This window comes from Barbatula barbatula (assembly GCF_947034865.1).
Source record: "Barbatula barbatula genome assembly, chromosome: 4".
Taxonomy (NCBI): Eukaryota; Metazoa; Chordata; class Actinopteri; order Cypriniformes; family Nemacheilidae; genus Barbatula; species Barbatula barbatula.
In genome coordinates, this window is record NC_136768.1 from 3,050,637 (window position 1) to 3,075,709 (window position 25,073).

General features: G+C 37.8%; 7 protein-coding genes across 8 annotated transcripts; 5 read left to right on the forward strand and 2 right to left on the reverse strand.

The window, feature by feature from the left end:
* The first annotated feature begins 1,465 nt into the window (after positions 1 to 1,465).
* On the forward strand, positions 1,466 to 2,500 carry LOC306893284 (uncharacterized protein). The gene is made up of 3 exons (XM_079455057.1): positions 1,466 to 1,591; positions 1,717 to 2,014; positions 2,096 to 2,500. Exons 1-3 carry the CDS (start codon positions 1,548 to 1,550, stop codon positions 2,414 to 2,416), a joined length of 663 nt encoding a protein of 220 aa, XP_079311183.1. The 5' UTR covers positions 1,466 to 1,547; the 3' UTR covers positions 2,417 to 2,500.
* Positions 2,501 to 3,362: 862 nt separating this feature from the next.
* Positions 3,363 to 4,565, forward strand: LOC306893283 (uncharacterized protein). Its single transcript, XM_079455056.1, has 3 exons — positions 3,363 to 3,473; positions 3,625 to 3,937; positions 4,049 to 4,565. The coding sequence occupies exons 1-3, from the start codon at positions 3,430 to 3,432 to the stop codon at positions 4,367 to 4,369; spliced, it is 678 nt and encodes a 225-aa protein (XP_079311182.1). The 5' UTR covers positions 3,363 to 3,429; the 3' UTR covers positions 4,370 to 4,565.
* Positions 4,566 to 5,978: 1,413 nt separating this feature from the next.
* On the forward strand, positions 5,979 to 6,845 carry LOC306892944 (uncharacterized protein; the record flags this gene model as incomplete). The annotated part of the gene is made up of 3 exons (XM_079454368.1): positions 5,979 to 6,022; positions 6,140 to 6,443; positions 6,525 to 6,845. The coding sequence occupies 3 exons, from the start codon at positions 5,979 to 5,981 to the stop codon at positions 6,843 to 6,845; spliced, it is 669 nt and encodes a 222-aa protein (XP_079310494.1).
* Positions 6,846 to 7,769: 924 nt separating this feature from the next.
* phyh (phytanoyl-CoA 2-hydroxylase) lies at positions 7,770 to 10,588 on the forward strand. Of its 2 annotated transcripts, XM_079455313.1 has the most exons (10): positions 7,770 to 7,827; positions 7,981 to 8,128; positions 8,440 to 8,507; positions 8,680 to 8,790; positions 8,891 to 9,059; positions 9,168 to 9,249; positions 9,331 to 9,512; positions 9,581 to 9,730; positions 9,892 to 10,023; positions 10,130 to 10,588. In XM_079455313.1, exons 2-10 carry the CDS (start codon positions 8,063 to 8,065, stop codon positions 10,181 to 10,183), a joined length of 1,014 nt encoding a protein of 337 aa, XP_079311439.1. In that variant the 5' UTR covers positions 7,770 to 7,827; positions 7,981 to 8,062; the 3' UTR covers positions 10,184 to 10,588. The 2 variants fall into 2 exon arrangements, with proteins under 2 accessions (XP_079311439.1, XP_079311438.1); XM_079455312.1 differs by having other exon boundaries at positions 7,794 to 8,128.
* Positions 10,589 to 12,016: 1,428 nt separating this feature from the next.
* On the forward strand, positions 12,017 to 15,325 carry ucmaa (upper zone of growth plate and cartilage matrix associated a). The gene is made up of 6 exons (XM_079455271.1): positions 12,017 to 12,216; positions 12,464 to 12,536; positions 12,856 to 12,912; positions 13,018 to 13,113; positions 14,335 to 14,433; positions 14,938 to 15,325. The coding sequence occupies exons 2-6, from the start codon at positions 12,479 to 12,481 to the stop codon at positions 15,033 to 15,035; spliced, it is 408 nt and encodes a 135-aa protein (XP_079311397.1). The 5' UTR covers positions 12,017 to 12,216; positions 12,464 to 12,478; the 3' UTR covers positions 15,036 to 15,325.
* Positions 15,326 to 15,430: 105 nt separating this feature from the next.
* mcm10 (minichromosome maintenance 10 replication initiation factor) lies at positions 15,431 to 22,213 on the reverse strand. Its single transcript, XM_079455041.1, has 19 exons — positions 22,069 to 22,213; positions 21,370 to 21,597; positions 20,834 to 21,067; positions 20,560 to 20,752; positions 20,304 to 20,469; positions 20,044 to 20,211; positions 19,782 to 19,898; positions 19,503 to 19,696; positions 19,349 to 19,419; positions 19,133 to 19,246; positions 18,620 to 18,737; positions 17,853 to 18,078; positions 17,621 to 17,753; positions 17,413 to 17,543; positions 17,146 to 17,259; positions 16,631 to 16,776; positions 16,184 to 16,226; positions 15,628 to 16,067; positions 15,431 to 15,581 (listed from the first exon to the last, which is right to left on the reverse strand). The coding sequence occupies exons 1-18, from the start codon at positions 22,073 to 22,075 to the stop codon at positions 15,984 to 15,986; spliced, it is 2,487 nt and encodes an 828-aa protein (XP_079311167.1). The 5' UTR covers positions 22,076 to 22,213; the 3' UTR covers positions 15,431 to 15,581; positions 15,628 to 15,983.
* Positions 22,214 to 22,680: 467 nt separating this feature from the next.
* On the reverse strand, positions 22,681 to 25,012 carry nudt5 (nudix (nucleoside diphosphate linked moiety X)-type motif 5). The gene is made up of 9 exons (XM_079454986.1): positions 24,895 to 25,012; positions 24,646 to 24,756; positions 24,310 to 24,377; positions 24,010 to 24,062; positions 23,805 to 23,912; positions 23,596 to 23,691; positions 23,392 to 23,502; positions 23,109 to 23,162; positions 22,681 to 22,917 (listed from the first exon to the last, which is right to left on the reverse strand). Exons 2-9 carry the CDS (start codon positions 24,694 to 24,696, stop codon positions 22,808 to 22,810), a joined length of 651 nt encoding a protein of 216 aa, XP_079311112.1. The 5' UTR covers positions 24,697 to 24,756; positions 24,895 to 25,012; the 3' UTR covers positions 22,681 to 22,807.
* Positions 25,013 to 25,073: the final 61 nt, after the last annotated feature.

The following is a 25,073-nucleotide window of genomic DNA, read 5'->3' on the forward strand; positions in this document are numbered from 1 at the left end:
ACTGTTACAGAGTAAAACGACTTTGCATCTCAAAAAGCGTTGAACATTGTTTCTTTTATTTCAGTTCAACACTGCACATTTATTTATAATCACACACTGACAACACTTACACAAGCTTAGTATAGTGTTCCTCTACTATACTTGATTCCTTGTCAAAATCTCTCTATATATAAATAGATATTCAAAATATATTGTATAACTTTTATTTCTAAGTTACCCAAAATAGAAATAAAATATGTATTGTACATTTGTCAGTAATTATAATCTGTACAGTTTTTTGTAATGGCCTAGGGAGGTATTCAATCCTTTTTTGTCACGCTCAGTGAATACTTGCTGGTATTTTGAGCACTTGAATGAGTGAGATTTTAAGCGGAATAAATCACTCATTAAAGTGCTAAAGTTTTATCTTGTTCTCAAGAATCTTATGTATCTTCTATTGTTTCTATGTCCGTAAAGCTTTGCTACAATACACATTATGAAAAGTACTACAGAAATAAAACTTAAAATTGAAGAATGACTAAAGAAAGAAGACTCTTTTGTAATGTTGTACAACTGGTTTTGTCCTTTCATTCGGCTAAAAGGATGTAAATAGAGTTCTGTTAAAATGCTTTTTAGCAAATGGTCAAGGTCAAAACGCTGTTGTTGCCTAGATGCTCAATGGATGTTATTATGTTTTGTAAAAGATGTTCATGAATATCTTGTTTATCTTGAGCCATTACACTGCCCACGGTTCTTCACTGTTCTTCTCCAGGTCCAGACAGGTTTGACCCCTTTTCAACAGTACTGTAAGATCCCTCTTTTCTCAAGGACTACTACAACAGAGGTCAATCACAAAATGTACATTCACTGATGCTTACTTATTTACATTTAAATGTATTCATTTGGCAGACGCTTTTATCCAAAGCGACTTACAAGTAGTTTTTACAGTGTCACCTTACTGCAGAGCAATCGGGGTAAGGTGCCTTGCTCAAGGGCCCTTCAGTCATGACCTGCTTGCACTGAGATTAGAACCAAGCCCAACGCTCAAACCACTAGCCAACAGCTGACCCCTACATACAAAGTTTTACATTTACATTTATTCAAGTAGTCAAGTAGTCCAAGTAGTTTTTTACAGTGGCACATTACTGCAGAGCAATCAGGGGTAAGGTGCCTATTTACAAGTTTCCCAGAAGACAAAATAATGTAAATAATAACCGGACTAAATAAAATAAAAATAAACTGTGATCCAGTATATTATCATCATTATTTAATTTGGCCAGTTAAGTGCTTTGAAAAACTGTTGTGAAAGTAACAAATCAACCACATATCTTGCATACATCTGAGGCAACATGACAAGCGTGCAAGATTCATTATTTATCAGAATTGTGTTTCACAAGAAGAAATTGACTGTACTTGGAGAAACGTACATCTCTTGATGTGACATCAGCAACCATGGGTACAATTCGGTATTAGCCAATAAACAGTCACTATATAAGAGTTCATTAGAGAAGTAGTACACATAACCGAAACTGTAGCGTGTGAATTACACTAAAAAAGATTCAGAAACCATGAGGACTACAGCCTTTTTGTGTCTGTGTTTCGTATGCTTCAGGTAAACTGCCCTAATCTAATTTGACTAATATCAGGCCTGATGTCGATCAGAAGTGTAATTATATTAAATAGTGGTTATATTCTATGAAGTAACAATTTTCTTTGTGACGACTTCTATCGTTACAGTTTAGCGATCGGCTCGGTGGAAGATGTGTATGAATATCTGTGGGAGAAGAATACAGACATTGCCAATAAAACACTCGGAGTGGACTTCCTGAGACAAATGGAGAACGGCAGCCTGCAGGCTGAGCGATACGTCAACTTCACCATACAGGACATCAACTATGTACTCAAAGTGACCAAGATGTTAAAGCAAATGAGTGCAAAAGTATCTCAACCTACAGACCTCAAAGACTTCATGAAAGGCAGATACTCAAGCTATAAAAGTTTTGCAGACTTCATGCTAAATCAGTACTTTTTTAAGGTAAGAATAAATGAAGACCTTTCAGATGTTCCTTCCTAATTCTTTGAAGATCAAATTAATTTTTACTTTCTTTAAACACAGGGTGAGCCTTCCATCCAGCAAACTCCGGCTATGGGGAAGTATCTGTCATTCTACAGGAAGCTGATGTTAGGAGATCCATTGTATTTTGCCGTGGGTCTTCTGCCCTGCTCTAGACTCTGGGTGTGGCTGGCCAATAATCTGAACATACCCCCAACCAATGCCTACTACACCTGGAGAATGGAGAACATGAACGGCCACCCTGAGAAGCACTACAAAGCTCTGCTGAACAAGTATCTCAACACGACTGACAAAGTGATGTATGCTTATACTGTGTTCCGTACTCAGATGCAGAATGAGCATGATTTCTTTTTCACTTCTTGAACGGTTTGTTTGTAGTTTGTGTGCAGTACAGTACAGAAGTGTAGTCTAAGGCACCAGAAATGAATAAAAAGGACTATAATTTTCAACCTGGGTGTGATTTTCATTTATGATTAAGGAATATAAAAATATAAGTTTTCATGCAGTTATTTAAAAAGCTTAAATATATAAAGTCTACAGATAAATGGCAAACACAGCCTAAAGTTAAGGTACAAAATTTACAATTGACACAGTTGCTAAACTAATGATACATTTCATAAAATAATTTATTATTATGAATAATTTTATTCACGCAGTGGATCAACCTTCAAAGCACTCATTTATTCACCACTATTTCACATAATTTCCAACCCAAAGTATCAGTTTTTACATATTTTACAAGTTTATTCCGGGTTAAGAACTACAGCATGTCGTTCAGAACCTACAGTATGTCTGCTGTGCTTAAACTTCAAAATGACATAATGGTAGATATACAGTTTGACCTACAAAAAAGTTTAAGGACACAGTATATCTTCCAAAAGAAAAGTAAGTTTTGAGTGCAATATGAATTGTAGCATCCCAGCTCTGCAGTACAGCAGGAGTTAATAAAATAGCTCAAAAAAAGTCAAAGGACATGCATGAAAACAAAAACTCTACTACAGAGGACATAAGTCGGTGGAAGATGTCTCGGGAGGATAGTCCTTTATCTTTTATCTAGGTTAGCTAGACAGTATTTCTCAGCCAGGAATACAATCACTGTGTGACTGTGTATCAAAGAATGAAGAATGACTAAGCTTATACATTATTCTCAAATCACAATTTTATCACACACCTCTACAAAGAAGCTCGCTACTTATTTTACTTTCCCTGGTGTACACTGGCAAAAGTTTGACTTGCCAAAAGGAAACTGTAGCACAGCCCGTCTGACACAAGTTACCCAATAAATAAACGCATATAAGCCTGGTTCTTTACAGAAACGGTGACGGCTGGATCAGGGATAAGAGTTGAAGACTAGTGCACATCAGAATCCAAGAAACATGAGGATTGACGCTCTCCTGTGTTTTTGTTTCATATATGTAAGGTAATACTACACCATAACTATTTTTAATTCGTCATTTATTATTTATTATGATTACTTTTTGCTTCAACCCTACTATCAATTCTGATCAGGGTCCAAACATATACATATGAAATGTATTGAATAATACCTATACCTATAATCCACTCTGTAGCAGTGCCTCTCACAGTTCGAGAAATGAATCCGCGGATGATGTGTATGAATTCCTCTGGCAAAACAATACAGATATTGCCAATAAGACACTCAGGGTGGACTTCCTAAAAGAAATGGAGAATGGCAGTCTGCAGGCAGAGCGATACGTCAACTTCACCATACAGGACATGAACTACGTGCTGAAGTTGACTGACATGTTGAAGCTAATGAGCACAAGAGTTAAGAAGCCTGTGGACCTCAAAGATTTCATGGCAGCCAGATACTCAGATTACAAAGATTTCGCCAATTTAATGGTCAATAAATATCTTTTTAAGGTAAGATCAAACAATGACGATTTATCCAATTAGACGACACATTAATTGGAAATGGAATGGAATGACATGTTGACATCTTTTTCCTGATGTGATTTACTGACTATTCTACAGGGTCCACCTGCCATCCAGCAAACTCCAGCTATGAGAAAGTATATGTTATATTACAGATCGTTGATGTTAGGAGATCCGTTGTATTTTGCCGTGGGTCTTCTGCCCTGCTCTAGACTCTGGGTGTGGCTGGCCAATAATCTGAATATACCCCCAACCAATGCCTACTACACCTGGAAAACAGAGAACATGAACGGCAATTCTGAGAAGCACTACAAAGCTCTGCTGAACAAGTATCTCAACACGCCTCAGAAAGTGGCGAAGGCGAATACTGTGTTCCGTACTCAGATGCAGAATGAGCATGATTTCTTTTTCACTTCTTGAGTGGTTGACTGTGTTTCTACGACCATAAGCAGCAATGAGATGACTGAAGTAATGAATAATGAATTTGTCTTTTCTTGTGATTTTGTAGCTTCTGATAAATATATTATTAATACTATACAATGCACTACGCTGATCAATACAAATACATCAATGATATATCTTATAACCAAACATTAATAAAAAAATTCTGAAGCATGCTCGCTGAGTTTTTTCCATCACACACCCCACTGAATGAATTTATGGTGCTCCGTCATAATTTGATTCACCTTTTCAATTTTTTGTATTTCAAGTTTGTTTTTCTAAGACATTGGTTCTTGGTTATTTGAAAGGTCATATTTTCCTGATTTTGTCAACCTCAGGTTATTCTGATTCCTAACGGTCTGCATTTCACTTTCAACCTGAAACATTTATATAAAATAAAAATCTCTCTTTTGGGAATACAAACCAAATATACTGACGATTACTGACTTGTTGAATGTATATTATTAATACAATATATAATGTTGAGCATTTCGTCCAATAAAATGCTCTGTAGAATAATATCTTTCAGTCAGTGCAGAGTTTTAAGGGCTTAAAAATCATATACACTCATGAAGATGGACAAACTGTTTAGTTGTAGATTAGCACTTTTTTACTTTCCAACCAAAATAGTTTTAATTGCATATTTTATTCGATATCCGTAATGGTGCGATGACGTCACACTACTTGCTGACCACACCCCCTCTCACAACTCCGTAAACAAACTATATAAATTGTTTGTTTGTTATTTTGAATACTTTTATTTATTAAAAAATATCTTATTGTTTGAATGGCTTGTATTTGAATCGTAAATTATTTGAAATCAGTTTATTGTTGTATACTTTTATTGTTTGCTCTTATTGAAAGCCTCTGTTCAATTAATAAATCATGTAAGAATAGCACCATGCGTGCTGTTGCCAATGTCACTGATCTACGTTTTTAAAAGGTACAGTTTATTTCCATTAGTGAAACACAAATCTTTAAATAAACTCAATGAATTTTCAAGCTGGTCAGCTGCCTTGGATATTGGCTAATAAAGAGCGAGTTGGTTAAGTGATTCACTCCCAAACCCAAATGTCCAAAACAAGAGGTTGTTTATATGCAGCATTATGTTAGAATCTTTTAAATGATGTATTCAGACAAATAATCATGGCAACTCCTAGTTACATGGAATTACAGAGGGAAATGGGATAAATGTGAGTGTCAAAAACACTTATGGTTTAATCATGCTGCCGTGATTCATAGTGTGACAGTGTGACATCAGCGATATAAAGTAAAGATTTTGAATCAAAAAAGTTTTGTGCTTGGTTGCTCTTTAAATAGGAAGGATGGAGGTTAGTTACCTCCATGTAATATTTGATATTTAAGTCATTAAAATCTAATAGGCTTACGTTTTTCACATTATAAAGCAGGTATAAGTATATATAATGTTGGTTAATGAGTGTCATCATAAGACATTATCTAATAATTGTGAACCGTTTCTTCCTGTAAAACCAGTATAACCCAACCTGTTTATTGTTGTCCAGATGATTAAAACAGTATAAAAGACGTTTCTACCAACTGTGAATTACACTCAAAAGATCCAGAAACCATGAAGACGACGGCATTTCTGTGTCTGTGTTTCATATCTCTCAGGTAAACCCTAATTTATTTTTGCTTAACCAATGTTCATCAGTAATGTATTCAAGTAATTAGATTAAATAGTGGTTATATTCTATGAAGTAACAATTTGCTTTGTGACGACTTCCATAGTTACAGTTTAGCGATCGGCTCGGTGGAAGATGTGTATGAATATCTGTGGGAGAAGAATACAGACATTGCCAATAAAACACTCGGAGTGGACTTCCTGAGACAAATGGAGAACGGCAGCCTGCAGGCTGAGCGATACGTCAACTTCACCATACAGGACATCAACTATGTACTCAAAGTGACCAAGATGTTAAAGCAAATGAGTGCAAAAGTATCTCAACCTACAGACCTCAAAGACTTCATGAAAGCCAGATACTCAAGCTATAAAAGTTTTGCAGACTTCATGCTAAATCAGTACTTTTTTAAGGTAAGAATAAATGAAGACCTTTCAGATGTTCCTTCCTAATTCTTTGAAGATCAAATACATTTTTACTTTCTTTAAACACAGGGTGAGCCTTCCATCCAGCAAACTCCGGGTATGGGCAAGTACCTGTCATTCTACAGGAATCTGATGGAAGGGGATTCTGTGTATTTTGCCGTGGGTCTTCTGCCCTGTTCTAGACTCTGGGTGTGGCTGGCCAATAATCTAAACATACCCCCAACCAATGCCTACTACACCTGGAGAATGGAGAATGCAAACGGCAATCCTGAGAAGCACTACAAAGCTCTGCTGAACAAGTATCTCAACACGCCTCAGAAAGTGGCGAAGGCGAATAATGTGTTCCGTACTCAGATGCAGAATGAGCATGATTTCTTTTTCACTTCTTGAGTGGTTGACTGTGTTCACACCAGAATAAACAGAGAAATAAAGGGCCAAGGCCTTAGTTTAATTTTGAAATTCAAGTAGTTTTAATAAAGATGCCTTACAAAAAAACAATACTTGCGTTTTGAGACAGCACATAGGCACTGATGTATTTTAAAATGTCAGTGCAAGTTGCTTTCAGTTTGAACAGCATTTTAGTCTAAGGACTGTCCGGGAGACTGAACCAAAATGTTATGATGAACATTATTTTTCGTGGATGATTATAACCTTTCTTTAAAGCAATCAAAAATTTGTTTCATTTATGATCTGACATATTATGATTTATAATATCTTTTCATGTGATCTTTACTTGTAGTTACTCTTTTTACAATATACTACATTGTATAATTCAATAGAAAAATCAATTATATATCTTACAAACAAGTTTCAATAAAACATTCTGAAGCATAAGCCTACTGTAACATACATTTCTCTCTCTTCTGGGATTGAGTATTCATTATTGGGACAATATATAACGATGAGCATTTTGTCCAATGAAATTTTGTCCATTTTTCCTCATTGCACTCCTAAATAAATCATTTGTAAAGGTTTAATACTTAATAATAAAATGATATAAGCTTACGGAGATGTATAGACTTGTCTGTCGAGGTAAAACATTATTATTTTTACTTAACAACGAAAAACCCTTTTATTAATTTATGGATAAAATATATTTTATCCAACTGTCCAACTGGTTTGGCTAAGATGGATACAGCTACCTTCACTGGGCATGCGCACTTCACCCTTCAATGGCACGCTGACAACAGTAAATAATTTTTTCCCCTAAGGTTAGTTTTAGTGTTGGGGTAGATGTAGTCGTTATCTAATGTGATTTATTGTAATTTTATGTCGAGATTTCGCATCCCTTTTAGCCACAGCCGCTCAATATGAGTCGTGATGTGATGACGTCACAACACACCACTCGTTGACCGCGCCCCCTCACAACTCGGTAAACAAAATATATATTTTTAATACGTTTATTTAGTAAAACACAAGCCACTTGTGTGAATGTCTTTCAATTTGTATTGTAAATGTCAATTCTCTTTTTTTAAATACGCAAGGCAAGTTGCGATGCACTTTAACACAGTTTCTGTTACACAAGCAAATGCACGGACCGTCAAACGCTGCTGTTCACCGATAGTTCAGAGTTCACCATTGAGGATATTTCACCGCACTGGAATAAGATGTCTCGGGCGGCAGACAGACTGAAGGTGGTTTTAAATCATCTGAATGGCTCACGCGGCGATGTTGTATCTTTTAAAACAGTGGTTTTGGTGCATCTGCACAGCTGAGCGGCGCTTATAATGTGCATTTTAATGGAGTAACATTGTTGCGACGTTACATTACGTTGTGACGTTACTTGTGTCTTTTTAGATGAATGTTTGTTTATTGTTCATATTAAGAATAAATCATATACGTTTGGTTTATTGTTGATCATTGCTCATATTATTATTTATTAAATCGTTATTTATATTTGATCATAAGCCATACGTCTGTTATGTGCAGTATGTGTTTTGTATAATGATTTGACATCATATGAACTTTAACACGTGTGACTCAGCGTGCGTCCTTCACCTCTGCGCAAAGTGCTTCCCATCATCATCATCATCATCTTCCTCAAACCTTTCGGTCGGTCTGAAAATCTTTGTTTCCTAGCAGATTTTTTCTAATGTCTGTATATTAAAGGTAATTTTATGCTGTGTATGTAACGCAAGGAATTTGTCATACGGGCTAAATAGAAGACCACCGGTTGCATAAGCGCTTATTTATTTGATTCATATCTGTATTATTTTGTGTGCAGATACACACTAGACACAGACATCCTGACTCCGGAACAAAAGCTCTCTTATGAAGAGAATGGATTCATCCTGATTCGAAACCTTGTGTCTGCTGAAGACATCGAGAAATTCAGGCAAGCATAACAAATGATTTATTAGTGAGATCTGTATTCAGTATGTAGTTTCAGTTTATTTGAGTCAATCGAACTGAATCTCTAAATGTATGTTTCACAGGAAAGCCTTTGAACAGATTTGTAAGAGTGAGGTGAAGGTCCCTGGCTTAGTGGTAATGAGAGACGTATCGATCGCTAAGTCTGAGTTTGTCGAGGGTGAAAAGGCAGTCACCAAACTTCAGGACTTCCAAGAAGTTCCAGGACTGTTTCAGTACTGCACGTTACCCCAGGTAGACACAGTTTCATTACATTTACTACAACATTGACGCTCAATAAGTTTCCTTTTATTCTTATATGATAATGTAATTATTATTGTCACCTGAATGCTTTTCTCACAGATCCTGAAGTATGTGGAGTGTTTTACTGGACCTAACATCATGGCCATGCACACTATGCTTATCAACAAGCCACCGGATACAGGTAGAACCCGCTTTGGACATATAAAATGTACCTGAACTTGCAAAAATAAATAAAAACACACTTTCATCCCAAATTTCCTAGGTATGAAAACTTCTCGCCATCCCATGCATCAGGATTTACACTATTTCGCCTTCCGACCAGCTGACCGCATTGTGTGCGCATGGACGGCCATGGAGAAAGTGCACCGTCAAAACGGCTGTCTGGTTGTCCTACCGGGATCTCACAAAGGCACCCTACAGGAACACGACTACCCTGAGTGGGAGGTGAGGATGATAACATTGAGCTAATCATCCACACCTGCGGTCAATCACAGCTTTTTATTTCTTCCCAGGGTGGGATAAATAAGATGTACCACGGGGTCCGTAACTACGACCCAAACCATTCCAGACTACACCTGGAGATGGAGAAAGGAGATACAGTGTTTTTCCATCCTCTGCTGATCCACGGCTCTGGAATGAACCAGACAGAGGGCTTTCGGAAGGTCCGTATACGTTAGTATACGTAGAATTTGTCTGTATAATACGAAAATATCAGCCCTGCAGATTAGCGCAGTTGACCAATCCGAATGCAGCATTCCGGGTAGCTACGTCATAAAGAAATGTCATTCTTGTAATGATTTTGATTTGCGTGCGTTTATCTCAGGCCATCTCCTGCCACTACGCCAGCGCTGACTGTTATTACATCGACGTGAAAGGAACCACTCAGGAGAACATCAGCAATGAAGTTAAGGATCTTGCGTTTAAGAAGTACGGAGTTGATTCGGTCAGCTTCCAGGTGTGTTCAGATTAAAAGTCACGCTTCGTTTCTTTGTGACCTGCAGGATATGAGGCTTTATAAACGATTCTCAATTCAACAAGTAACGTGTGTGTTTTACACGCAGGACACCTGGGCTCTGCGTGGACGTCTGGTCCATGGAGAGAGAACCTCACTGTGATCACTGCGAGCCGTCACCACATGACTGTCTTTCTGAGATCTTGAATAATTAACAGCACACTGCACAGTGTTTTAAAAATCATCTGTGTTCTAACGCAAAGTAGAAGGTCTTACCATCAGGTGGCGCTATACTAATTAACCTCTAAAGTAAAGTAAAGCACTGTTTGCTTAATCTGCTGATGGAAGGTAAAGTAATGAGAAGCAAATGTTTTCCTATCAAGTTTGAAATAGAAAATGAACGTGTTATTAGATCAAGTCTAAACATCTCATTAAACTTTATGACAGAACAGTAATTATATCTTTGCCTAACATCAATGTTGCCTTGAGTTACAACCTAATTTTGAAAATAGATATAATAAACTGTATTTTCACATGAACTAAAATAAATACATTTAATGAGCTGATGAATGTTGAATCCTTTTTTGTCGAACATTGCTAAAGATTTTATTCTTTATTGATTTCATAAATGACTGGTTTCTCGTTCCCAGTGCGATTTTACAGCTTTTTTACAGCAGATGTGTGCTAAATTGACATATTCCACAACCTATTTATAAATGCACCAGCTGAGTGCCGTCCAAAACTTTGATGGCACTGATTGAAAACAGAATAAGTGGGTTTTTTAAGACCTGGCACAAATTCTTGTTTATTTCACACAGGCCTATATAAGTACCATACATGCCCAAAATGGGGCCTTCATTTAAATCAAATAGTTTTGAGTAGAAAATGTCAAGCACAGCAAATAGGTGGTCATTTAAGCTATTTCACGATGCACAGGGTACAAACTCCATCAGGACAATTTTTAATTCAATGTCATGGCAGAAATAAGTGTCAGTAAGTTATGGTCAGTACAATCGTATCCAGATTTGAGAAAACCCATCCTTGGTGTGCTAGATTCATCTTAAAGGAACAGTTCACTGCAAATCCATATTTTCAAATGAAAGTGAATGGGGCTGATGTAGCATTGAAGTTGCCCTCATACATCACAAAATGCAATTTTTTTATTTATGCAAGATCGTACACAAAGTTATTTTTGTTATCTTTTTAATTGATCACAATTCATATTCGTTGCATTAAAAAGAGAAGTGTAAATATTCTGCCAATATTTTGTGTTCTGCAGAGAGAGATGAGTAATGACAACAACCTTTTTATTTGCAGGTGAACTGTTCCTTTAAGAGAGGGACACGTACTGTATTTACACTAAGCTAGCAGTGGGCATAAGTGATTCTCCAGACTATATGGAGAAACCTTTGTGACGAGAATGATACTTCAAATGCTGTGGTTTAATTCTGCAATGCATGTCTTTTAAGAATTTAGCTGAATAAATATATGTCAAGGGTCTCTGCTGTTTCTTGGACCGTCTGCGTTACGCACAGTTGGAACCACAGAGAGAGCTGGCCAGGATCCAGACATTAAAGAATCCATTTACACAGCGTGGAAGAATGTCTCATAAATGCTCATATGCACCCTATAGCCAAACCAAACCTGAAAGTCAATGATACAATATGCAGTTTCTTCGTCCTATAGTCTTTTGATATAACTTTAAAAGTGTGGCTTAATAGACACAGAATCCACAACATAAATTCGTAACAGCCCTCAAATCACTTTCTCTTCCATTTAACACATAGTCTATCTGTTTTCCATTTCCTCACATTAAATTTATTTTCTTTCAGTCAGTCTTTTTTAGTAGACACATTTTTGTCTCACTCTTACAAATCTTTTGTGTCTTTTTAAATAAAAATCATGGTATTAATAATAAACTTAATGTCATATCTCCCCCCTAAATCACATACACGTGGTTGGTGGAGAATTACACACGATTTCAACAAGTCAAGACAGGAATGCGAGTGAGATGCATTTATGATGACGGGTGAACGTGCTTTTATTTACCGGGGAAGTTAATCGGCTTAATACTGATGAGTATCTGCTCGTGAAAGCCGTCACACAAGCTTAATCTGTTATTCTTTTATTTAATAAGAACAGAAACCTGACGCTAAACAATTCACCGTGCCAGATATCGTAGATTGGACAGAAACGGTAAGTGATGACAGTGTTCGAGGCTCCTATGAACACAGAGGGTCTTGCCATTGGGCGTGTAAGTGGGTGTGCACCGGGGTTCTGCGTCTCCCCTCTCTTCTACAGTTCCCTGGGCGAATAAAATTCAAAAATTCTTTGCCTTAACTTTCTCTCGCTCGCTCTTTCTCTCGCACACACACACGCTTTATGGTCTCATGGTGATTTCTGCTGTGGTTGTGGTACCTGCATAAGACTTTCTCCCTCACAGACATACATCTTAAAGATGGTCTGGAATCGTGCGGTTCTGTTGGCACTGGTGCCCATCATATTCATTCTGATTGGTGAGTATTCCATTAAAGTGTATACCAGGAGTCTTTGCTTGAAAATGTGTATAATCCTACAATTCAAAAAAGTACCGGGTTGATATCAGATGGTAGTACCATCATACTTATTTTTTCCCATTGTACGAATACATTTTGTTTGAATGTTTTTACACAGTTTCTACAAACTTTAAGAATGCCCTTATTAATCCCATATCTTTTTTTTGCTGGTGTATTCGTATTTTTAAAGCTTCCTTCATCTCCTCAAAATGTAAATATACTGCTGGAATTTGAAGGGTGGAATATGGACCTTTCGTTCTCTCATTTTCTCTCTCTTTAGTGCTGGCAGGGGTTGAAAGTGCAGCCGTGAGAGATGGAAAAGACAGTGAAGCTAAAAGTAAGTTTAACACAAATTCACACACATGGACCATCACTTTATAAATAAGCACACACATTCTCCTCATCCCTCATGCTCTTTCTGGTTTCCCCATTACTTTCACAGGATCATCTAAACGTGTTTTTGTGCCAGCGTCTGACGCCTCAAACTTCTTCAAACGTCGCAGTCGCAGGTCCCCGAGATCTCATGAAGAGTACTATGGTTAGCGCAGCAATATTCATATCTGAAAGTGATAGTTCATCCAAAAATGAAATTCTGACATCATTTACTCACACTCTTGTCATGTCAAAGCTTTATGACTTTCTTCCGCAGAACACAAAAGAAAATATTTTGAACAAAAATGGTAACCGAACAGCGCTGGACCTCATTCACTTCTATTTGTATGGACACAAAACCAACGCAAGTGAATTGGGTCCTATCAACAACAATTTCGAAAATATATTATCTGTTCTGCGAAAGAAAGTCGTACGAGTTTGAAATGACAAAAGGGTGAGAGAATGATGACACAATTTTTATTTATGGGTGAACAATAACTTTAAGTTGTGTTTGGAGTTATGATCTTTGGTTTAGGAATTCACCGAGTTGTTAGTTTGCATGTTAAAGTGATGTGGTTGCTGGGGTGTAAAGATAAGCTTTAAAGCCTGCCTGCTATTAATTTGAACGCAAAGACTTCAGTCAGCCGTTTTATTAGATTTATTATTAAACCACTGCGAGATGTACAAAAAGCTACTGTTGTTTTACCAAGGTTTCATGATGGAAACCTATCAGGTTCCAATTTGTAAGTCCAGTAGGACCAGTAGGACCAACGGGACAATGTGGAGCTTCTCTCTCAAATAGACACTATCCCAAACGCCACAAGGTCGTCCCGTAGACTGCCAGCACAGCATCGCTGCAGTTAAACCATGGAAAACTTTTACAGAAGTGTGTTTGTAGCTGTCAGCGATGTGTGTGTTATGGTAAAAGAGCACACTGCAGGTTGGAGGAGGAAAAGCAGAATGGAATGTGCAGACACAGAACTAAACTAACCTCTCTCAATTTAGAGAGAGAGAAAGAGAGAGATCAAAATGTGGATTATTGTTGGCACACAACCCAATTTTGCTTATATCTGTGAGCTCACACAAGCTCTCAGTTTACACCAGTGTGTAAAACTAAATGTTTATGTACTGAAATGTGTGTCTTGTGAAATCCAGTAGCATACCAGGTATAATATTGACATTGTAAATCACTTTGGATTAAATGTCTGCCAAATGCTTAACTGACACACTTGGGATAGCAGCATATGCGACATCGATAACCTCCGATGTCATTTACTTGCAACTTGATGCCAAGAAGCACAGCATCTCCTTACCTCAATGTCTTTTGTGTTCTTGTGATTTAAGAGCACCGAGTGTATCTTTGAGTCTGTTTTTCTGTTATCTGCAGCGGAGCAGAGAGTGAAGGTGTCTGCAAACGAAAGGAGGAGAGAGTATTTAGAGGAGCAGACCAATGAGTATGAGAACTATTTAGAGGAGGATCGTAATGGTGAGATTATTTTCTGGCTTTCAGAAAAGAGAAACAACTGAGCTGGCTAATGAGACCGATGACAGCGAATCCTTTGTCAACCTGATTTGTTATTTGTATTGGACACTTTGAATCCATGATAAAGAATTACGATCCTTTAGAGTTATCCAGATTAATTTTTCATGAGATTTGTTTTACTGATAATAGTTTGGCACATAAGGCTGGATTTCTGGACACATTTTAGAAATAATCCTCCCTACCAAACCTGTATGACTTACTGTCTTCTGCAGAACACAAAAAATATATTTCGAAGAATGTTGGTAACCAAACAACAATGGCCTCCAATGACTTCCACTGTATGAACAAAACCACAGAGCCATTTCTCAAAATCTCAAAATTATGGTTTTCACAGAGTCATATACAGGTTTCGAATGATGAGGGTGAATCAATTATAACATTTTAGTTACAAGGAATATAGTATTTCTTTTAATATTAATCCAGTTTTATCATTCTTTGTTTTAACAGAGCAGCATGAGAGAAACAGACAGAAAACTGAACAGTGGAGAGAGTTTCAGTATGACGGGAGTTACCCACGATACCCTCACCATCGCTACTACGCCTGAGCATACCGGACAGCCCTTGAGCTGCTCCATGTGGTTGACAAATAATCACCAACAAGTTAATGTGTAATTATTCAAACATATAAGAACTTAAGCATTTAGATACCTTAATGCAGATCTGTTCTAACTGCGTTTAATCATTTATCTTATTTTTAACACTTTCTTTATGGGACTTTATACTGTCCTGACAAAACTTTCTGAGCTTCTTCCACAAGGAGTAACTATTTCTTTTTCAGATATTACAATCAGCCATCTGTACTGTATGTGTGTGAATAAAAATACTTCTCATGTTTCACATTTGTGCACTTACGGAGATCCCACAGCAGCATTTGCTGGGAACACAATATACATTCCAAACTTACACAGATGGGCAAATACGTTATGAATGCAGTAGAAATACAGTGGAATGGAAAGATTTATTGCCTTTTCAGTGCCCTCAAGCCATTACATAAGACAATCAGCTGACTGACATGGGGCTGGGTTAATGCCACAAATTCTGTTTAAAGACAAGCACAAGAAGGTTATAAAAGTTTAAAATACAACGTCATACTGCGAGAGAAACAGGACTAAACATGTATATCACCCCCGGTGGGGCAAGTCGTTTTTGAAATAAGAAGGCAAAACAATGCTGCAAGTATTCAATTCAATAGTATTTAATTCAGATGCACCACTTGATACTTGCACAGTTGACATAAAATATCACAAATATAACAAAAAATACATAATTTATATATAAAAAAGGATTAAAACCTCAGGTTAAAACAACCCCCACAGACACCAGACATACATCAATTTGATAAAAACAAAACTATATATTTAACATCGAGTCATGGTTACGATCAAACACTGACATACTTCAAAGACTACAGTCTCGGTCTCACTTTCTGCCACGAATACATCAGTATGTGCGTTCTCTCAGATCCGTGGCTTCTCGGAGCAGGGAAATCGTCTCTACTTTAGACTGTTGAGGAATTTGGATTGTTCTTCTCCGCGTGTCAACAGCAGATCCCCTCCAATTTTGGGTCCCTTTTTCTCCTGTAGAAATATGACATTGGTCAAGACGGGGAAAGTAATCCAAGAAAATACACACAGATGTATTAAGGACCTCAGCAATTCGTAAATAATGTTAAACTAATAAAGAGAAGACGTACCTGAAACATACTGTCTCTCTCCCACTTAAATAGACCGCAGTGACTGAAATGGAGGCGAAACAAAACATGAATAATTTTAAAATGCAATAACGGTATAGAAGCTTTCCGTGGCTCAGTGGTTAAAGCATGGCCTAGCAACGGCAAGGTAATGGGTTTGATCCCAGGGGATTGCACATAGTCAGAAACACATGCAAGTCGCTTGTGCCAAATGCCTAAATAAATAAAAAAATAGTATAGAAACATGATGTATGACTGTTTAGATGATCATTATACCCAAATATATATTAAAGCCTTAATTTCCACAAAATAATTGTTTTTCAATAATAGCTTTTATTTTATTGCTCACTGTTAAAATATTTTGTTGGAGGATACAAATGATTGGTGTCTGACCAATCAGAATCGAGCACATCCCGCATGAACCTCAAAGGAACTGTCTTGTTTTCTTACCTGCAGGCTCCATGGGGCATTCGACCCAGGCTGATCTTCCTTTGCCCGCACGGGCATTTAAAGAAACGTTTGACTGCATCGTGCCACTGGTAGTCGTGTTTCTCCTTTACGCAACGGTCCGCCAGTTTAAAGTGGGTGTATTTACACTGTGGGGTTAAAGAAGCTCATGAACTAAATTATTATTCGCCACTTACAGGTGCACACCGCATAATCGCCACTTTTGTATCTGAAAATAACCTTTCTTTTTCTGTTTAACATTTATTGTTCACAAATTGTGTTTAAATACGTCTTCAACAGGGTTTTATTTACCACTGCTGTGACTAAATATCCATTAGTTACTAATGATGCAGGACCAAACACCCACTTCTGGCATAAACCTGCACAAAATAGTGTGACTTACAAAACCACAAGCATTTTGTTTCTGGGTTTTTTACGTAAATGCTTTTTTGCTGTTTTCCACTGCAAACCACGCACAACATGCTTTCTTAGCACCTAAAAGCTGCTTGTTGACTTACGGTTTTGCAGGTGACGGCTCTGCACTTCATCTCCCTGATACTCTTCATCTTCTCCTCCAGCTTCTCCTTCTGCACCAGAGGCTCGAAATACTCTTGCATGGCCTTCTCCTCAATCTGCAGCATGTAAAAAAAAATCCCACAGCATTTGCATAATAATTACTTAATAATCAAACAAAAGAAAGATTTAGAGCATCATTCAATCCCACAGCAAGCTCCACCCGCACAGGACACATATTAAAGATATCTAAATCAAAATACTGTACAAACCTCTCCAATCAACCACGAGTTTGAGGACTTGGCATTGAGGATGCGCTGGAACTCCTCTGATTGGATGTACTCCAGCTGTTCCCGCCTCTTTTTCTGAGCTGGCCCCTCCTCCTCACCAGGTGAATTTTCATCTGTAGACCGATATTTACAGAAATCAATTCCACCAGATCAGAACAAGAAAATAAACAACGTCTGGATACGTCCATACCTTTAGGCATGGATACATTTTGCGCCACTCTCACTGCAATGTCATCGCTGTTGGCGCGTTTGCGTTTTACAGCGTTCGGGTCGTCTTTAACAATGGCTGAGCCTTTAGCTTGAAGTTTCCTCACTGCTGCCATCTGAACAAAAACAACAATAAAAATATAAGCTATTATTAACAATTCGATTCAACTATTAATGACTAACAGATTATGCTATGTGCATCTTTCCTCGAATACCTTTGCAGCTGACAGGTTTTTTGAAGAAGGCGGAGACATATCGAGAAGTATATCATCCCCCTCTGAAAAGCCACGCCCTAGCGTGGGCACGGGAGGTACTGTGAGACGGGACATGGGGTCAGTGGATCTTTTAGGGACCTCAGAGGCTGCTTTAGGGGACAGAAGAGGACCCCTGCTTCCATCAGGCCGTGAGGGTACAACAGGACCTCTACTGTTCTGGAGAGCTCTGAATAAAGTAAGTACACAAGTTGTTATGTAAAGTTATTCGATTTGGAGACACCTTAATTTAAAATAGCCCAACCTATAATGTTAACAATTATTTGCCTTTCTGAAGTATTAAATAAAAGTTTGCACGCGTACAGTATGAATTACTGCAGACTAAGGAGCACACCAGACCAAAGCTTATTGCTTCAAGGATTTAGAACCTACAACCTCTCAGTTTCCAGGTCAGGACTTCAACCACTAAACCACCCCATGAAACCATGAAGTGACCACTTAACAACTAAAAGACTAAATCAATTCTCTAAAATGCTAAACAAAATGTCTCTTTCCTTCCAAAACCTTGAATGTGTAAATTTCAAGAATTGGAAAAAACACTTTCTAACACTTTTTATAGGTTAGAAATGTGCAAAACCCAGTGTAAGAACCCATTATTTTATAAAAAAAAGTATTATTTATGACAAAAAGAAAAATCACAATATATATGGAGATGCGATGTTTCAGAAAGACAGCAGCGAAAATAAAGTGACACGGAAAGCCCTTCTCACCTCTTCTGAATCTCTTCGGCTCTCTTCTTGCGAGCCTGTAGTCTCTGCTGAAGCTCTTCTTTCTGCTGTTTCAGGAGGTCGGCTGCAGAGATGGACTGGATTGGAGATCCTGTCCCAACTAATAAAAGTCACAAATTAGAATGAATGGTTTTAATCATCATTTCAATCTTCACTAAGGCCTTGTATTGTATTGTATTATGACAGCATCATTTCCAACGCTCTCAGTAGTAAGTTGGCTTCTTATGGCCGCCTGCTGGCCTAAAATTGCACTGCAGCATCACGGAACATTGACATTTAAATAGTCTTTTTAAAAATCCACTCTTAAACATAACAGGCAATTGATGTCAAATTTGAAACGACACGCAAGGTCTAAATGTGCAATGACATGAAAAAGATCAGAGTGCTACGGTCATTAAATAACTACTTATATCTAGATATCTCTCTTCATGCTCCAAAAAAAATCTGTAGTAGTAAATGAGGATAGCATCTTTATGCACTGTCTCTTTAAATTACCTGTACTCTTTACATCTCCTAAATGTTTCTTAATATTAAGCGCTCCTGGTGTCGGCATAGACATCAGACCCTTGAAGTCAACAGAACAGCCTAAAACCTCTCCTGAATTCAGAGCTACAAAAAGCAGAATTAACAGTTCATTAGACAAAAAACACATAAGCCAAACGTGAAAAAATCTCTAAAATATGACCTAGGCACAATGAAGCAGCGTTTTACCAAGTTTCTTTGTTGGGATAGATGCCAAAACAGACTGAATAGTGGGTTGTTTCTTTGGCTGTGGGGCAGACCTGTCAAAAGAGATTCATGGTGTAATTTTCAGGTTTGTGTGGATCTAAAGGGCAGGTGACAGTCATCACAATTGTAAACTCACACTGAAGGTGCACAGGCAAGCGAAGACATGCCTCCATAGTGGAAGTCAGACTGGCACAGACGCTCCTTTAAACTGCCACGCCCCTTTCTTTTGCCAGGGGCAGGGCCTGTGAAGCTGGACTGAAGCTCCGCCCTCTTTGAGCTCATTTTCTTGTACTTGGCTTTGACATGGTACTGGCAGTAATTGCATTCATACTGGTAGAGAAAACAGGAGTGTCTAATTGAGCAATTATCCATATTTATCTAAACAATAATAGAAGTGTAAGTTTTGGATACTCACCAAGTTAACAAGCTGAGTACAAGAATCGCCGTTCTTCTTTTTAGCGCTGCAGGTGCCAAAGTCCATGGCTTCTCCTATAATAAGAGCCTTCTGTGGGTGATCTATTGTCAAGCAGACCTAAAGAGAGAGAGAGACAGAGAAAAAAAGACAAAAATGCAAATTAAATTAAGTTACACATTTCTGAGCAAAAAACTGTGACTTGATATCCATGTAAAATAGCGTGATTCTGCGTGTTGAAATACTTTTCCTTTAAAATATTTACCTCATTTGAACCATCTTTGTTCTTCATTGGATTGGGATTGAGAATGCCGATCACTGTTCCAGTCTCAGTCTTCCACAGTTCCGTGTGAACGCTCCCAAACAGGAAGAGAGACACGTTCACATCCAAGTTATGAAGGTCATTTAATTTCCAGATGCTGAATGTCTTTCCCTAAAAAGGAATCCCGAATGTGATCAAATTAATGTGATCTGGTTTACATCCAGAAAACATGAGACATGTTACCATGGAGACTGTCTGCTTACATTGTTTTTGCTCTGTGGGGTGATTTTATTTATCACGACTGCAAATGTGACCCAGTCACTGTCCTCTAAATTGTCTCTAGCCAGTCGATCGGGCAACTGGGAGAGCCCAATCATCCTGCGGCTGGCCATTTTTTGCTCAATGTCTATGGAAGAAAGACGTGGTTTCCTACAGATAGAAAAATGCCTTCATTGTATTACTGGAGAAGAAAAGGTCCAAGTATTATTTAAAGACTTTATACTGTTACAATATACTGACCTGAGTCTAAGACCCGAGTACTTCTCCACGGCAACCTCTTGACTGACAGAAGGACGGGGCGTGGACTGATGCACAGTAGGAGAACTTTTATTAGGGGGAGGTGATTTCAGGGTGCTGTTTACTTTTGTGCTTTCTCTCATTGGCTGAAAATTACTCATGCTCTGACCAACAGGACTCTGCTTTTCAGGGAAGGCTGCAAAAAACAACTATATTTAAAGAAACATCCTCTTATTTCAAAAATAAGATATTTCACTGTCTCCACTGTAGCAAATACCTGTTTTGGGTTGGTGGACCGTCCTCTGTTTACTTTTCAGTTTTGTTGCGGCATCTGACGATGGTGGAGAGGGTGTTTGTGGGGCGGTTTTAGAAAGACCACAGGGCGGTGTTATGGTTTTGGCACTTGACTGGCTCTGGAGAAAGGGTTTGTTTTCGGGCTTTGTTGATTTCTGTGAGGCGTCTAGTTGCTGCTGCAGTTTCTGCATCTTCTGCTGCATCAACTTCAGTTCCGCTGGAACACAAACACACTCCGTCAGCATTCAAAAAGCGAAGGTGTCTGATGAGCTGTTGAACAGCAGCAAATGGGTTCAATAGGTTTAATAGATTTACATTTTCTCATTTAGAAGACGCTTTTATCCAAAGCGACTTACAGAGAGTTCAGGGAGCAATAAGCGATGTGTCATACAGGAGCAATAATACAATAGTTGCTAATACAAAGTTACTAGTTTCAACAAAAGCTAGACCACAACCTGTTGAGAGAAAAAGAGAGGGTTAGTGTACATTACTTTTTTGTATCAAAACCAAATCTCTTACCCTCCAGGTCATCTTTAGATTTATTTAGTTCACTGTGCTCTTCAGGTGAACTGGATTTCTCTGGTGTCACTTCTTCCTCCTCCTCCGGCTCCACATAGTGATCTTCATCGTCGTCCTCCCCATCAAAGAGGTCATCCAGATTATCATCGCCCTCTCCAGGAGCAGCCTGCAGCCGCTGACCCTCGCTCTCCGCAAACAAGGACAGCAACAAATCCAAGTTATCTTCCTCTGATATCACAAAACAAAGACATTGTGACGTATTTCTCTTGGTACAAATTAATTTTGACATACTGATAAAACAAAGTTGTGTCTGTTAAGCGTCTAATAAACAACAACATGAACAAACAATGAACATCTTTATTTGTATCAACTAACATTAACAAATGATCTAAAAATTATGTATAATATATTATTTAATATTGTTTATTGTCAGTTCGTATTAAATAATGAATTACGCAAGGAGGTTTCATTCATTAACATTGGTGAGTGTTATAAAATAATACAAAAACATGTATAATGCAAAATAACATATAGAACATACATTATCTATTAAATACGCGTTTTATATAAACAAGTAAACAAGAGGCATAAGCAGCACACTGATTAACTTAGTTGACCAGAAATGTCTAATATCAGTATGCTTTATATACGAGAAGCATAAACTGATCTTTCGACTATGTAAAATACTCATCTTCTTACCTGTCATTTTGATATTAACCTCTTTGGCGTGTTTTATATTGAAATATAATGTTTTAAATGTCCTCTTGTTGGATCAGACGCTGCCTGACGCCGTTTCAACGTTGGCGCGAAATATGTTTAACGTTCAAGACCCCGGAACTACGTCACAGTTCCAGTAGACTCTTCCGCCTGTCTAAAACAAAATAAGTTTCAAATAAAAACGCAAGTTATTCGCCTAAAACAACGAATAATATTCACGAAAATAATTGTTGCCGATGTTTACTAGCGGTCACGTTTAACTTGATCACGTGTTCCTTGTTTCCGTATTATATTATTATGCATTATATGTGATACGGTCACAACATTGTTTGTTGTTTTGCCCACTTATATATGCTCACAAACACAACACATACACAAAATCAAATGTCAAATTTATTAGATAAAATGAATACAGTTATTTACGTATGCAACGCATATTAAGCATGCATCATGCTATTTAGAATGACTCGTTCCCTTCAGGTCTAGATTTACAACATATCATTTGTTAATGATTAAAAACTGACAATGAAAACAACTAAACTGTCAAGTACTCTTAGTTTGTTAGGAATGGTCAGGTATCCGTAGCACACTGTAGTAAGGCCTTGGTCAAGTTTCTTTTTGATCTCCCCCCCTTGGATCAACAGTATGTAACATAAAAACAGAAAAAGCTGTCAATTGTGTACAGTTTGATCCAGGGGGAAAGTTTTGCGTTCTCTCAATCTCACTGTTTCAGCACAGGCAATTCTCTTGGCTTGAAGAATGCCTGGGACATCCCCATAGCATAAATATACACCTTGCTGTCCACCACTATCTTCTCTTTTTGTAGTAATTCTTAAAAGAAGAACGGAAAAGAAACAAAGTTATATACAGTGACAGTGTCAATACAGGTTTTTACAAACATACCGGTCTCCGTTAGATTTATAATATTAAACTTATAGGCCACTGACATTAAAAAAAGTAAATCTCAATGTAACATCATTTAAGAAAGAAAGATATGTCTCTTTACCGGCAAGACTACCCACCATCAATTTTTTGTTGAAATTCATCTAGAGGTAAAAGAATAACCTCCACAAATTCTGAAAAAGAGACAAAATGTAATTTCAGAATAAAACCTGCTTGGTAATAATGGTGATTCTTTTCAGGAAAATTAACACCTACCTCCATCACCTGGAAAGGGAGACAAAAACAGAGAAAAAAACGATTAAAATGGATGAATTTAAACATGTCCAGTGATGTAACATCAATACTATACGTGTAAGTCGCACTGGATAAAAGTGTCTGCTAAATGCCTTAATGTAGATGCACTATACTTACCCAGCTGCTGAGTGGGGTTTATATTTTCAACATCATCTCCATTAATATGCACTATCACAATCTGTGTAGTGCAGTTAGACAGGCCTGGGTCTAAACATGTGACTAAACGTCACAAAAAAGTGACAGGACATGTTATAAAAAATAGGTAAGGCTATGTAATATATAGTGCTATTAAAAAGGACATTCGAGTCGCACCTGGGGTGTTGCCCACTACTTCTCCTTTATAACCCGTTTCTTCCTTTAGTTCTCTCAAAGCCGCAGCTTCGGCACTTTCATTTTCATCTATCAGACCTAATACACAGATGCAAAGTATGCATGCATGCATTCAACAAATATTCAAACACTTGTGATGCAGCGGTTAAATGTGCTTCACTTCTCTGTGTTTTTAAAAGTTTAAGGCTGACCTGCAGGAAATTCCAACGTGTAACATCCCATCGGTGGTCTAAACTGCTTCACCATGACAACAGAGTCCCTGTGAAGGGTCCTCTTCAAAAGGGCTATGATTCCCACACCTAAATATCAGTTATATTAAAAATTCACAAAGCATTAGAAAAATAAGCACGAGTTAAAATGAGAGTGTGCGAGGGGGTTGAAAGCAACCAGACGAACCATCCGCTGCAGTGCTAGCTACTCTGGTTGTTCGCTTCGCTGTCTCCCAAATCCTAAGAAAAAGTTCCAAAAAAAAATATTTCAGATGTGAATTCTGTGTTCCCAGTTATAAATCATAACAAACACCTTATAGATCTCTATTTTTTAAATTAAATTAAAATACATGGACCAGACTTTAGATTGGACAACCAATAAAGTGTGGTACGATGGGATGAAATAATCATTATTCCAGGGAGAGACAAAAAAATACATCAACATTCCAGACAGTCCAGAGGTCGCACTTCAGTCACAGATCAATACCTTGTGCTTCCAGATGGATCCACATACGTGGTCTTTTCCAGCTTTACCCATTTTCCACTGGCAATCACCTAACCAAAACACACTTGAGTCACATAGTATCGTTGAACACTGAACAACATATAAATGGTGAAAAAATAACAATGCAAATACCATTACAAACCAGCTGTTTACCATTCAAATGATTACAAATTCCCTAGTGTTTTATTGACTTATTTCTCCAGCATCAGAAAACATCCCACCAACAAAGAACCCAACACCAGCAGAGACCCTTATAGTTTCATTAAAACCAATACGATTATAATTTTATAAGAGTTAATTCATGAGTCAGATCCTCACCTCCTCTTTGACAACGTGAGGTTCAGTAGTAGTTTTCTTTGGAGAGCTCATCTCGCATGTGAACACAAGCCGATCAGTTTTATTATGTGCACTTTGACGGATACAGTGATTCTGCACGCACAAGAAATTGAATTAGGGCAAATGATGATGTCATAATAACTACAGCCAATCTACTTCAAACTCTTTTACACATACACAGACTTATCTATGCTTGACATCTCCATTGAGTTCAATTAATGGTTGACGTACCCGAATCTAGCGAGTGCTTCTACAAATCAAAATCCGATAAATCGCTGTGAAAAGTTTTGTTTTGTCCCGTGTAGTCTCGTGTTTAATGAACATCTGCCCGTATGTGCGCGGCTAAAACATTCCCCATTTTGTAACCATTAAAATTGTACATTTTTATACATTATGCGATCAATGATGTT